The sequence below is a fragment of the Panthera pardus genome, unplaced genomic scaffold, assembly GCF_024362965.1.
Source record: "Panthera pardus isolate Hobbes unplaced genomic scaffold, ASM2436296v1 HiC_scaffold_15, whole genome shotgun sequence".
Classification (NCBI taxonomy): domain Eukaryota; kingdom Metazoa; phylum Chordata; class Mammalia; order Carnivora; family Felidae; genus Panthera; species Panthera pardus.
In genome coordinates, this window is record NW_026526710.1 from 74,902,399 (window position 1) to 74,915,157 (window position 12,759).

At 44.2% G+C, this 12,759-nt stretch overlaps 1 protein-coding gene across 1 annotated transcript in view; it reads left to right on the top strand.

Annotated features, from left to right (window-relative positions):
* The window catches only part of PHLPP1 (PH domain and leucine rich repeat protein phosphatase 1), a 212,597-nt gene that overhangs the window by 119,838 nt on the left and 80,000 nt on the right, over nucleotides 1–12,759 (top strand). The window contains exon 4 of the mRNA XM_019463835.2: nucleotides 11,018–11,184. Within this exon, the coding sequence (XP_019319380.2) occupies nucleotides 11,018–11,184 (167 nt within the window). The remainder of the gene's footprint in view (nucleotides 1–11,017; nucleotides 11,185–12,759) is intronic.

Genomic DNA, 12,759 nt, shown 5'->3' on the forward strand with positions numbered 1-12,759 from the left:
TTTATTTTCTCCAAAGTTTTATAATCCAGTTTTGTACGAGCCAAAAAATACCTAGTTTGCTGACCATAACAACAAAAGAGGCATACTTTTGCTGCTGGCTTATACATTTAGCAGTTTAAACTGATCCTGTGTTCCCATCTTGCCTGCTCATGTCTTCTCACCCCCTTCCGCTTTTTTTCCTAGCTCTGTTGGAGTTGTCACCTGCTCTGGGAGATACTGGGAGGGAGGGACGAGAGAATGCCACCCTTTCTTTATGCTGGGCACCCACTTTTTTCCTAGGCTCTACTTCTAGGTCAGGACCTCTGCAAACAGAAGAGGTATGTTCCTCATGTGGATTTTATCTGTATATTGTTCTTACCTTCAGTAAAAGACACTCTAGGTTTCAAGTGAGGAGCTAACAGGTGTGTTTTTAAGTTACAACGTATTATTTTAAGATTGGGAAGGGCACTTGCAAGGTAGTCACCAAAAAAGGCAATATTACTTGTTGTCATTTTCTGGAATAATTACCTTAACCATTATTTGGTATTTTCTTTGAAAGCGTTCTTTAGTTTTACCTTAAATTGTAGTCATCGTGAAGTGCTCTTAGTTCAGAGACTTAGAATTTAAGATTAGAAAAGGACCTTATGGATTCCCAGACTTCCTTCCCTCCTAAAAACCGTCTATAGTGTTTCAGAGACCTGTAGTGTCTGACCAGACAGTTCTTCCTTAAAAGTGAGCTGAAGTCTTTATTCCTGTGGCTGCAACACAGTAATCCAGTTTTGCTGTTGGGTACAACACCAGATCTGCTCTCTCACCTGTTTGATAACCTCTGAATATTAAAGTTATCATGATTTCTGTGCCCTCCCCTACCCCTTAGCAGTCTGTTTTTAGGACGAACCTCTCTGGTAAATGAGAAAAGTCCCTCTCTCACTTGGTTCTCCGGTCCCTTCTTTAGCTTCCTTTTGGGTGTTATCTGTTGATATACGTACTTACAGATACCAGCTGATGAGCACGGAGTATGTGATATTTTCCTTGCTTTAGACATTATATACAACGTGACTTAGCTATTCATTTATGAGGTCAAACACCAAAATAAAAAGAATTTTTGTTTCCCCTCCACCCAACTGGTTGATTTATTTTGTTAATAAAATCATTTAGGAGTGCCTGGGTGGCTCAGTCCGTTAAGTGTCTGACTTCGGCTCAGATCATGATCTTGTGGTTCGTGGGTTTAAGCCCCGCGTCGGGCTCTGTGCTGACAGCTCAGAGCCTGGAGCCTGCTTCAGACTCTGTGTCTCCCTCCCTCTCTGCCCCTCCCCCACTCATGCTCGCATGCGCGTGCTTGCTCTCTCTCACTCGAAAATAAACATTAAACAATATTAAAAAAAAAAAATCATTTAGCCTACTGAATTGATCTAGTGGTGACCACAATAATGCAAATAGTAACAACTAACATTTTGATAACTGTTTCTATGTGCCAAGTACTCTTCTAGATGCTTTATAGTAGCCTTATGAGGTCTTTTACTCATTACATCTTAGGATGTCATTGGGCTTTATAGTGAGAGCTGGTAACTCTTGATATACTGCCACATCCCCATTTTGCAGATGAGGGAACTGAGCTATAACGTATCCAGCACTGCTTTGTTCAGGAAGTTCTGCTCCCTGGCTCTTTTTTCTTTAAATGTACTCCCAATGTTTTACAGTGGCCTGAGGGGACAAAACAAATCAAAACTCAAATGACAACTGAAATTTGTTGAAAATATCAAAGGGAAGTACTTCACGTACACAGTTGTCAGCAGAATCCAGACAGCTCAGTGGTCGAATAAAAGGTGGTTTGTCAGGCAGCGTGTTGAATGGCTTGTGCTGCTAGGGACACAAGCATAGGCTCTGTGCACTGATCGTTGACCTTCTTAAGTGATGATCAAGAGATATTTAAGAAATCTTGATTCAGATGCTTTCTGAATCACCCAAGGCAGATTACATTGATATGGTATTGAGGAGGCTACTTGTCTAATTCTTCAAAAACCTGTCAAGTATTGCTATATTAGGAATTTACCATATATGATCAACCACATCTCTCTCTCTGGTCATGTTATATTATTTTTTAACCTTTTTTTCCTCACTTGTTAATTTTTTTTTTTTTTTTATTTTTAAGAGACAGAGAGAAACAGAGCGCAAGCAGGGGTAGGGCAGAGAGGGAGACACAGAATCTGAAGCAGGCTCCAGGCTCGGAGCTGTCAGCACAGAGCCCGGCATGGGGCTTGAACTCGGGAATGGTGCGATCGTGACCTGAGCTAAAGTAGGACACCCAACCGACTGAGCCACTCAGGCGCCCCTGGTCATGTTATGAAGTTAAGTCATTTGAATCTGAGTATTTAGAAAATACTCAAGAGTTTAGTTTCCATTACATATTTGCCTAGATTGGAATATCCCAATATTTGTATTGAATTTCCTATAACTACTCTGAAGAGTTAAATTCTTCTACCCACTGGTCTGGTTTATAATTTCATAAAGTAGGGAATAGTGGAGTAATTAGAAAAATGTCGTTGACCTCTCCATGTTAAATATACCGAGCCTTGTATGTTAGACTTGGAACTTAAAATACAAAACGAGTAGCCAATTTCTGATAGTAGAATCATTTAAGTATGCATTTATGTTACTACTTTTTTCCAGAAAGTTAGAATTTAAGTATTTTTGTGGTTGGCTGTCTTTTCCCCGTGGTCAGGGAGATGCCACTTTCTCAGGTGGCCTCTTTCTAAAGGGACTGTTTACACCTAGTTTGCCAATAAGGAAATGAGGAAGGAACTCTGAGTTCAGATTTGCTCCCCACCCAAGCCAAGCCCTGTTTTTCTGTTGTTACTCAGAAACACAATGGGGTTTGTGTGTGCGGAGGGGAGATAACTGCCTGAGTGACACGGGGGCCGTCCTGGGAGGCTGGCCGTGCGTCTCCTCAGAGCCTCAGAGTCTTTGGCTGCTGCTTCTGGCTCCCAGAAAGGTAGTGCAGGCCGTGCCGTGAGCTCCCCGGACGGATGCCGTGGTTCTGTCCGCTCTTGGTGGTGATGGGCGAGTCTCTGCCCACGCGCCTGGGAGACCTGTCCATTTGGTCAGGGGAGGGGAATGTGGGTGTTGGGGTTGTGGCGGGAGCTCTGAGGTTTGCATTTTCGGCTCTGTGTGCTCTCATCACACTACCGTGCATACCTCCTCTAATGACAGTTGTGTAGGTGTCTGCGTCTCAAGAGACCAAGCTTTTGAAGACACAGAGTGTGGTGCCTGGTTCATAACGGCAACTGATAACCATATGGGGAAGGATTCCCCGGCCCCCGTCTCCTCCACTCCCCTGGCAGAGAGCAGGCGGGAGCTGAGGCAGAGCTCTTGTTCCACATTTCTTGGTGTTCTTTTTTCTATATTGTGAGAGCCTGGCGCTTTAGTAGTGCTTTAACAAAATTGGCACCGTGGTCTGCTCCTATTAGTGAGTGTTAATGGCTCGTTGTTTATTATTAACTGTTAGATTTTATTAATGTACCAAAGTTTTCTCCATCTCTTAAACGCATTTTGTAAAACGGTAGTGTTAGTACAGGATCAAGTAAAGAGATGTCACTGGGAAAAGGTCGGGTCAATTTAAGGCATTTCTTATATATTTGTAGAAGGTTTTTTTAAAAGAAATGATCAATCGCATGTTGTAGAGCAGTGATAGTTTGAATTTTATTAATATTGGAAACTGGTTCGATATAAAGCGTTACAAAATTACTGATGAGGATGAAAGTGAAAATAAGTTGCTAGAATGCTTAGCTAATAAAGACCAGTAAATGCCTGTCTGAGTTTATGTTCTCCTACATCATGCCTTCCCAAAGCATTTTTAAGGGGGTGAAGATTAAATAAAACTAGGTCAGTTAAGAGGTTAAGAATTTTTTATAGAAGTGTAGTAAACTCCCCAGAGACCATCCCTGTAGCCAGGGCGTGGTTTTGCAGCCACTGGCGGCTCGGCCAGAGCAATTCGTGACTTATTATGCCAGTTTATAGCAGCCTTTTACTTTACAGCAGCAGAATTACTTCTGCTATTTCAGCTGCTTTGACCAAGCCTTTCAGGGTCATTTTGCTTCACTTTGAGCATGTTTGGCACATAATAAGGATAAATAGTACTCCACTAAAGTATAGTGGTAACGACAACAGAAAAAACTCCCATGACTGTTTTTCTGAACTTTCCCTTGCTAATAAAAGGTGTTCGCCCACTCCATGAACATCAAGAATAATGGGAATAATGCAGAGGACAGTCCTATTGCAAGGGAGGATGATTATGGCAAAAGCTTAGTGAGGATAGGTTAGGATAGGAGAGAGATGTTAGTTTAGAAACACAGCTCAGAGCAGGGACTAATTTTGACAGAAGCGTCCTAAAGACTTGCCAAGAAACAGCCGAGGAAGGTGTTGAGCTGAGTAGCATGTTAGAAATATCTGGAACCCCAGTAGGTAGCCTGAAAAGTTTGCTGTACATATTACCGTTTTTATGTTTGCCCTGCAGTGTTCTTTGGGGGAAATGTTTTGAGGGCCAAATTAACTTTTTTTCTTCACCACACATGTTTACAAGTAACGTGGAAAAGAAGACAGCCTGAGAAGGTGGTTGATTTCATGTTTACTTTTAATGTGTCTTCTGGAATGTGTAGGGTCGTGGGGGCAAATCCCATTGAATTCATCTTTAAAAAAAAAACACTTTATTTTGTTTTATTTTAAGTTTATGTATTTTGAGTGAGAGAGAGAACGCATGTGCACACGCACACAAGCGAGGGAGGGGCAGAGAGAGGGAGAGAGAATCCCAAGCAGACCTCTCACTGTCAGCGTGGAGCCTCGTGTGCGGCTCAGACTCACAGACCATGAGATCGTGACCTGAGCCGAAACCAAGAGCCAGTTGCTTAACCAACTGAGCCTCCCAGGCGCCCCCCTGACTCTATCATCCTTAGAAAATTGTCTTGCCGTTAATCCAGACTAGCACCGTTTTCCCTATCCACGGTTACGTTGAAGTAATCTTCGAAAACCTGACAACTTGGATCCCTTCACGTGTAGTTCGTGGACGGTCCGTGAGCCGCACACTTTCTGTAATTTTCTGCCTTGGTCTAATCGAGCCACATCTGTGTAACCGCTCACCGCGGCAAGAAGAGTTGACCGTGCCGTAGCCCTTTCTTCGTCGTCGAGGTTTGTACCACGTGTCGCTATGGACGTTGGTCGGGGGATATACTAGGTCTGCAGAGCCTCTCCTGATTTTTTTAAAATGAGAAAAGGGGTGTTATTTACGGCAGCTCGTTAAATTTGTCAGGGCAGGTATTTATTCCACTTCCGTGATGAGGGAGCCAAAGGACAGACAGGTGAAGTGACTTACCCCAGAGCCACATGGCTAGGAAGTGGTAGAATTGTTATGCCCTGAGTATTTTGAAGACTGTGCCCGGTGTCCTGTGTGTCACGTTGCTTGTGTCTCCTCTTTGTGTCTTCCACTGTCTTGATGTCAGGAGGTGCAATAGAAGTACAGTGGCTTTTGCCAAAAGGATTTTATACTCTAATTGTGAGTTCCTTTGAGGACCCTTTCCATGACAAAGCTTTGAGGCGATTTCTGCTTCTGCCTGTTTCTTTCACTTTCTTTCCAGATTTCTGTAACCCTTTAAACTTTTCCTGTCACCTTTTAAAATACAGTTAGGTGCTCACCAGGTGGCCTCACCGCTGCCCAGGTGGACAAGCTGTGTAGATAGGAGTGGGGAGAGCCCGTGGTCAAAACGAATGGTGCCCCCCACCTCCCAGAGCTTCACCCCTTCCTTCCCTATAGGTTGCTTGTGGTCCGCAGATGGTCTCTGCTTCTCTTCCGAAGGACTGTCTCCTGTCACTGCCATTCCTGAGGCTTAAGATTATCCTAGGGATGACATCTGATCCTCTTTGGTCAAAGGAGTTATGCTATTGTTTTATCAGGAGCGTCCTAAGTACAGGCCCCCATTCAGACTCGGGTTCTGCTGCCGCTTTACCCGTGTGACCACGGGCACACTCTGTGCCTCAGTTTTACCTTAATCTTTGAAATGAGGATAAACCATTACTGTACTGAGTTGTTGTAAAGATTACATATGATGTCTGCAGCAGCTAAAAGAGTACCTCTCACAGCTGAAGCACCCCCAAATGGTCGATGTTATTCTTGTTTTCACTACTTTAGAAAAAGAGTAGGGGCACCTGGGTGGCTCAGTCAGTTAAGCGGCCAACTTCAGCTCAGGTCATGATCAGGCTTGTGAGTTCGAGCCCCACATCAGGCTCTGTGCTGACAGCTGGGAACCGGGAGCCTCTTCGGATTCTGTGTCTCCCTCTCTCTCTGCCCCTCCCCTGCTCACTCTCTGTCTCTGTCTCTGTCTCTCTCTCTGTCTCTCTCAAAAATAAACATTAAAAAAAAAAGAAAGTAATAAAAGGCTACTTGCTCCGAGGTGTATCCAGGTGGCTTTTTGATTTATTACTTATTTAGGTCTTTCTTGTGAAGGACCTTAGTTTTAATAGGTGCTATGTGTGTGGGTAGTTCAGCTGGTAGTTTTTTCATTTGGGGTTCAAGCAGAACCTCTTGGTGGCATGGTCTTTATGTGCCCAGGCTGGTCTGGGTGCAAACACTTATGTTTCCCCTTTGTTGCAGGGACCAGGCAAAGGTGCAACTCATGGTAGCTTTTGAGGTCACCCCGGCAGCCCCCTGCCCGGCTGCCTCATTTCTGTTCTTGATACAGCTGTTCCCAGCTCCGCCACGGCTCCCACAGACTGCTCGTGTTTGTGGCAGCCTTGTTATTGCGGTTTCTTCCCCCTTGTTTCCAGCAGCAACAGCTTGTGGTCCAGAATGAGGAAAGGAATCAAATCCCACTTGACATTTAATCATTATCTTTAGTTGCCCAAAGAGTATTTAGTGTGATGCTTCAGTCGAAACAGAATTTGTCCTCTTCAAAGTAGTCTGTCTCCGTGTGGAAGAATACACGAGGTGGGTTAGATGTGAGCTGGTGATGAAGGAAGGGCTACAAAGTCTAGTGGCCATTCTTCTGGCACATACTTCTCTGAGGTCTCACCAAGTGCTGAGCATCGGTGTATCAGTGAACAAAATAGGCAAGAGTCCCTGCCCTTGGGGAGCTTCCGGTCTAGAGACAGAGACTTTTCAGAACCTTTCCACACCTCCCAGTTCGCTCACGTTAAAAGCCAGAGTGTTTACAGTGCCCTAAAAGTCCCTGAAGGATTTGCTGCCCACTACCCCCCTCCTCCCCCCCCCACCTGCCTTACCTTTCTGATCTCATTGCAGGCCATTCTCCCCTTACCTTACTGGTCTCCATGCTGTTCCTCGAACATGCCAGGCACATCCCTTTCTAGTTTGTAGGGCCTTTTCACTTGCTGCTTCCTCTGCCTGGAGTGTTCCTCTAGGCAAATCCTTTCAGCTACCTTCTTCATGTCCATCATGTCTAAATATTACCTTTCCAGTGAGGCCCGCCCTGACCGACCTATTTAAATATAACCTACCACCTTTCCAACAATCCTGACCCCCTTTTCCTTGCTCTATTTTCCATAGTATTTGCCAGTTTTTAACATATAATTTACTTATTTACAGGATCTAAGTTTAAAGAAGGCAGGGATCTTTATTTTGTTTACTGAAGGCATGCCATGTGCTTACCTAGGTCAGTTAATTGGCACATAGTAGATACCCAGTAAACATGGTGAATGAATGAAAATGAAAAGTATTGTGGAAAAAATTATGAAAGGTGTATTAGTTTCCAAATTAACCAAACCTTGGTGGCTTTAAAGCAACAGAAATTTATGTAGTTCTGGAAGCAAGAAGTCCACAATCAAGATGTTGGCAGGACTGTACTCATTTTGAAGGCGCTAGGGGAGAATCCATTCCTTGCCTCTTCCAGCTTCTGGTGGCTCTAAGCATTCTTTAGCTTGTGGCCCCTGTTACTCCGTCTCTGCCCCCGGAGTCACATGGACTTCTCTCTGAAAACTCCCTCCACCTCTCTCTCTTACAAGGACACATATAATCACACTTAGGGCCCATCTGCATAATCCAGGAGAAGCACCTCCTGTCAAGATTCTTATCACATCTTTCGTCATACAGGGTAATATTCACTCTTGCCATATGAAATAATATTTACAGATTTCAGGGATTAGGATGGGGAAATCTGTGTTTCGTTCTGCCCCAAATCCTTCTTGGGGCCACCATTCAGCCCTCTACAGTGGGTTAAGGGGATCCTTTGGTTACAGGAGGAATTTATGACCCCGGGATACCACCTAGTGGAACACTGAATGCCAGGAAAACCAGAAGACTGCTCTTACCCGTTTTCTTCTTACTGAAATGTTAATTGAAGTTATTTTGTTTTCACATTAAACACGCGTACACATGCACAGAGAAGAGCACACAGGATGATACATACATATATATATATATATATATATATATATATATATATATATATTTACACTTATTTATTTTTGAGAGACTGAGACAGCACAAGCGGGGGAGGGGCAGTGATAGAAGGAGACACAGAATCCGAAGCAGGCTCCAGGCTCTGAGCAAGCATTCAGCACACAGCCCGACGTGGGGCTCGAACCCATGAACTGTGAGATCATGACCGGAGCCGAAGTTGGTCGCTTAACCAAGTGAGCCACCCACGCGCCCCGAGCACACAGGATAATATTACAATTTCCGTGTACTTGTCTTCCCCAGTTGTTAACATATTTCCATATTTCCTTCATATCGTCCGTTGTCCCTCTTATAAGGAAATAATCATTTCAGATAAACTCCAAATCTCCTATCTTCCCATTCTTATGTCCTTTTTCCTCCCTACCCACACAGAAGCAATCACTATCGGTAATTTGGCACATGATCAGTGCATGGTTTATGTGGTTAAAAGTTACCTCTCTATAACTATTTGTACATAATATACGGAGTGGTGTGTATGTGTGTGTGTTCTCTCTCTTCCAGCTGCAGAATATGTAAATCCCAGAGAGGGCCTCTGGTTAGCCTACCTCGGCTCACATGCCAGTCAGTACAGTACCTGTTGGATCAGTCCGTGGGCTCGGTCGATGGGGTGCCCTGATTGCTCATGCCTACTCCCCCTGCGGCCTGGGGGTCAGCATGCTTTGTTTGCAGCTCCTGTCAGGGTCTCCCGTGTTGGAAGGATTGCCATAGGAGCAGGTGGGGAAAGGATTTGGGGCAGACAAAAACACAGATTTCCACTCGAGTTTCAAGTTTGAGCTTGGACATTAGGTCCTCTAGGAAGCCTTCCCTGACTTCCGAGATCATGCCCTGTCCCTTGCACTTAGAGCTCTTGTAGCTGTTTTCATGTGGTGCCTTCGTTTCCCCCTCCTTCTCTGGAGGTGCGCTCGTGCAGGGCAGAGACTGTGTCTGCCTTGCTGTTGTACCGCAGGAGATGTGAGGTGCGGCGGGCCCTTACGTGCTCACCGTGTGTGTACCTTACTTCCTTCGAGCAGGTTGTGTGGTGCATTTGCCCCTGCCTTGTAGGACCATTACATGCCCCGTGGCTCTTTTTACATCTTTTGGTGTATATGGGTGATTTGGCCCTGACTGGGATTTTCTTTTTTTTGCATGTGTGGAAAACAGTTTCTTCTCTTTCTTATTTAATAGTGCAAACTCAAGGAAAGATGTAATTGCTAAAATGCACACTCATACCTCCTCTGTCAAGTCTTTGAGTTGGGCCCTGCCGGGCCTTTGCCATCCCTGCCTCCCCTCAGCTCTCCTGTGCGCTCCGTAGTTTCTTTCTAACCTCAAATGTGCCATCAGCAGAATAGGTTTTATGCAGGCTTTCTTCTGAATACCTTCTGAGCATCGGGAGAACTTGGATTTCAGTAGATAGAAGCTGCGAATCATTCTATTTGGAACGGGTAGTAGGGATAATATTAGTGACGGTCCTGGCAGTCACCGTTGGCTGAATGCTGCTTCTGCGCCGGCATGTAGGTGAAGGTGTCGTCCTGACGTCTGTGACACAGGTGAGAAGACTGGAGCTTGGAGGGCTCAGGGATCTGTTCAGGTCCTCTCAGCTCCTAAGTGGGGGAGCTGGGAGTCCCGGTCCTGAGGACCACGCTCTGCGTCCTTCTGTAATTGGGAAACAGAAGGCTGGAGTTTGGTAACAGAAAAGGACATCAGACTGATCACAGATGAGGAGTGCAGTTTCTGCCATAAAGCGGTGGTGAACATGAAGAGCAGGAGGGAGAATGAACCCAGAGCTTAGAATAATACTCCCATGACCTCTGCGAGGAGAGAGGCAGCCAAGGTGTGTGTAAGTGGGGCTGAAGCCACATGCCCAGTCATCAAGTGGCACCACGTGACCTGGAATTGTGGAGAAAGCGTTTGAGAAATACAGGGCATCCAGCACCTTTTCTGTCTCCTGCATGCTAGTTGGTCTGCAGACCTGGGACTCGGGCCACGGTAAGAGTCATTTAACCGGGAAGACTTACGTGGAGCAAAGCACAGAGAATGTACGAAGCTCTGTGGGAGAGACAGCCAGAGAAGTTGAGAGCAAGTACGCAGTGGAGTCTGATCATATGCTACCGTTGTTATTAAAGACGTGTACGAGGCCATCGACGCTGCTTTCTCTATTTGTGCTGTTTTAATTCAGTGTATACAAGGGCTTTGATAGGTTCCATCTGGATCTTAGTGTCTATCTCCTAACCTTGTATTTCCTCTAAAGTCTTGTGTTATTTAGCTCTGAATTCTCTTACCACGAGTGTTTTCAGGAACTTAACCCCTACAGTGGGAGGAGATGACTGATACCCCTGAACCCGGTAGGATAATCTGTGCTCTTTGCAACCTGTCTCCTATACTCGGTTACTGCGAGTACCTTCCAGGCAGGGATGCCGTTTTCTGCCTTTACAGTACTTGGCTCAATTCTGTATTAAGTACATACTGGTTTATAGTTGGGCTACGCGTGCCCCGTGCGCAGTAGGCCTGTGTTCCCAGGGGGGTATCGTGTTTCTGTCCAGAGAGGGCGTCTGTGGGATAAATGGATGGTATTAAAATCGGGCTGGGTTTTATCCCCTCCAGGTGGCTTCACAGCGCATTAGCTCAGTGGACCTCTCGTGCTGTAGCCTGGAGCACCTGCCTGCCAACCTCTTCTACAGCCAGGACCTCACGCACCTCAACTTAAAACAAAACTTCCTAAGGCAAAATCCCTGCCTACCAACTGCCAGGGGGCTCAATGAACTGCAAAGGTAAGCATACCGAAATGGGTAGATGATTAGAAAGGGGAGAGGATGTCAGCCTCTGGTTGTTTCTGGAATATTCTGACCTAAAAGCCCACAGTGTATAACTCTTCTCTTTCAGAGGGCGGGGTAATAGGACTTTATTAAAGCAAGGACATTATCAGTTTTACTCTGAAAATTTTTTCAAGGTCCCTGCCTTTGAAACAAGTGATTTATGATATTCATTAACTGGATGGATCTGTGTAAGAAGAATATTTCTCTTAAAAACACTTCTGCTTCTTAACCTGTCTGTGGCAAGTTTGTTATTTGGTGTCTTCCAAACTGCAGAGGTTCAGTCAGATTAAATTATTTCTTTTGAAATTTATAAAAGTTGAGGGTTTTTTTTTTTTCTCTTCTGTGAAAAGACATTTCCCTAGCAGTTTACGAACTAAGGTTTAAATCCACTAACACCATGTCCTCTGGGTGATTAGTGTTGGCTTTCAAGAGTCAAATGTTAGAGGCGCCTGGGTGGCTCAGTCAGTTAAGCGTCTGACTTCGACTCAGGTCATGATCTCGTGGTTCTTGAGTTCGAGCCCTGCGTCGGGCTCTGTGCTGACAGCTCAGAGCCTGGAGCCTCCTTGGGATTCTGTGTCTCCATCACTCTCTGCCTCTCCCCTGCTCACTCACTCTCTCTTTCTCTCTCTCTCAAAAATAAGTTTTAAAAAGTTTTAATTAAAAAAAAGTAAAATGTTAAATGAAAAGCGTCTGCTCCTTTATAACTGGGGAGAAGGGACTTTATTTGAGTATACCTGAAGCAGGTTTAAGAATTTACTAGATTCATTTCTTTTTTAGAGCAATGATCATTCTTTATTCTGTGGTAAATTAAGCCTCTGATACTTACATATTTATTGCAGATTAATGAGACTATAACTGCAGAAGAATGTAACTTTTAAATAAATAATGAATTTTTCATTTTTTCTAAATGACTGCTAATGATCCCAGATTAAACTATGGTAACTTACCACTGTGATTACGTGTTTGTGGTTTTTAACATCCAGAAAGAATAACCTAGTAAATATTTATTATAAAGTGTGCGCAGGTATGTAGTTGGAAGAGAGAAGAGCATTCTAATTGTCTTTTCAGATTATTGTGAATAGTCTTCTTTGATCCTATACCAAAACTTGACAAGTGGTCATCTCTTAAATGTTGGTTCCGGTATGGAATCCGAAACCCTGTCGTTGAACTTTAAAAAATTCTTTTACATTAGGTTCTTTCGGTCTTTCTTGCACTTTGAATCCTTGCCCACGTATCATTTTACTGTATTAATTGTTGGCCATTTGGAAAATTCTGGATCATTAAATAATGAAGATATTACAAACGTTAACACATTTTATTGTGCAATTTCAAGACCTCCCAGGTGTTAATATCACCACTGATCTTATCAGAAAAATCTTTAAGTATTAGGAAGCTATGAAGTTCACGGTAGGAACAAGTCTTCCAAAATTTTGATTTTTATTTTGGAAGCTTGACGGCTATCCTTGGCAACAAACACTGTCAGTTGTTTCTCCTGAAATGACCTTCTCACTTGAGTGTTGTAGAGAAACT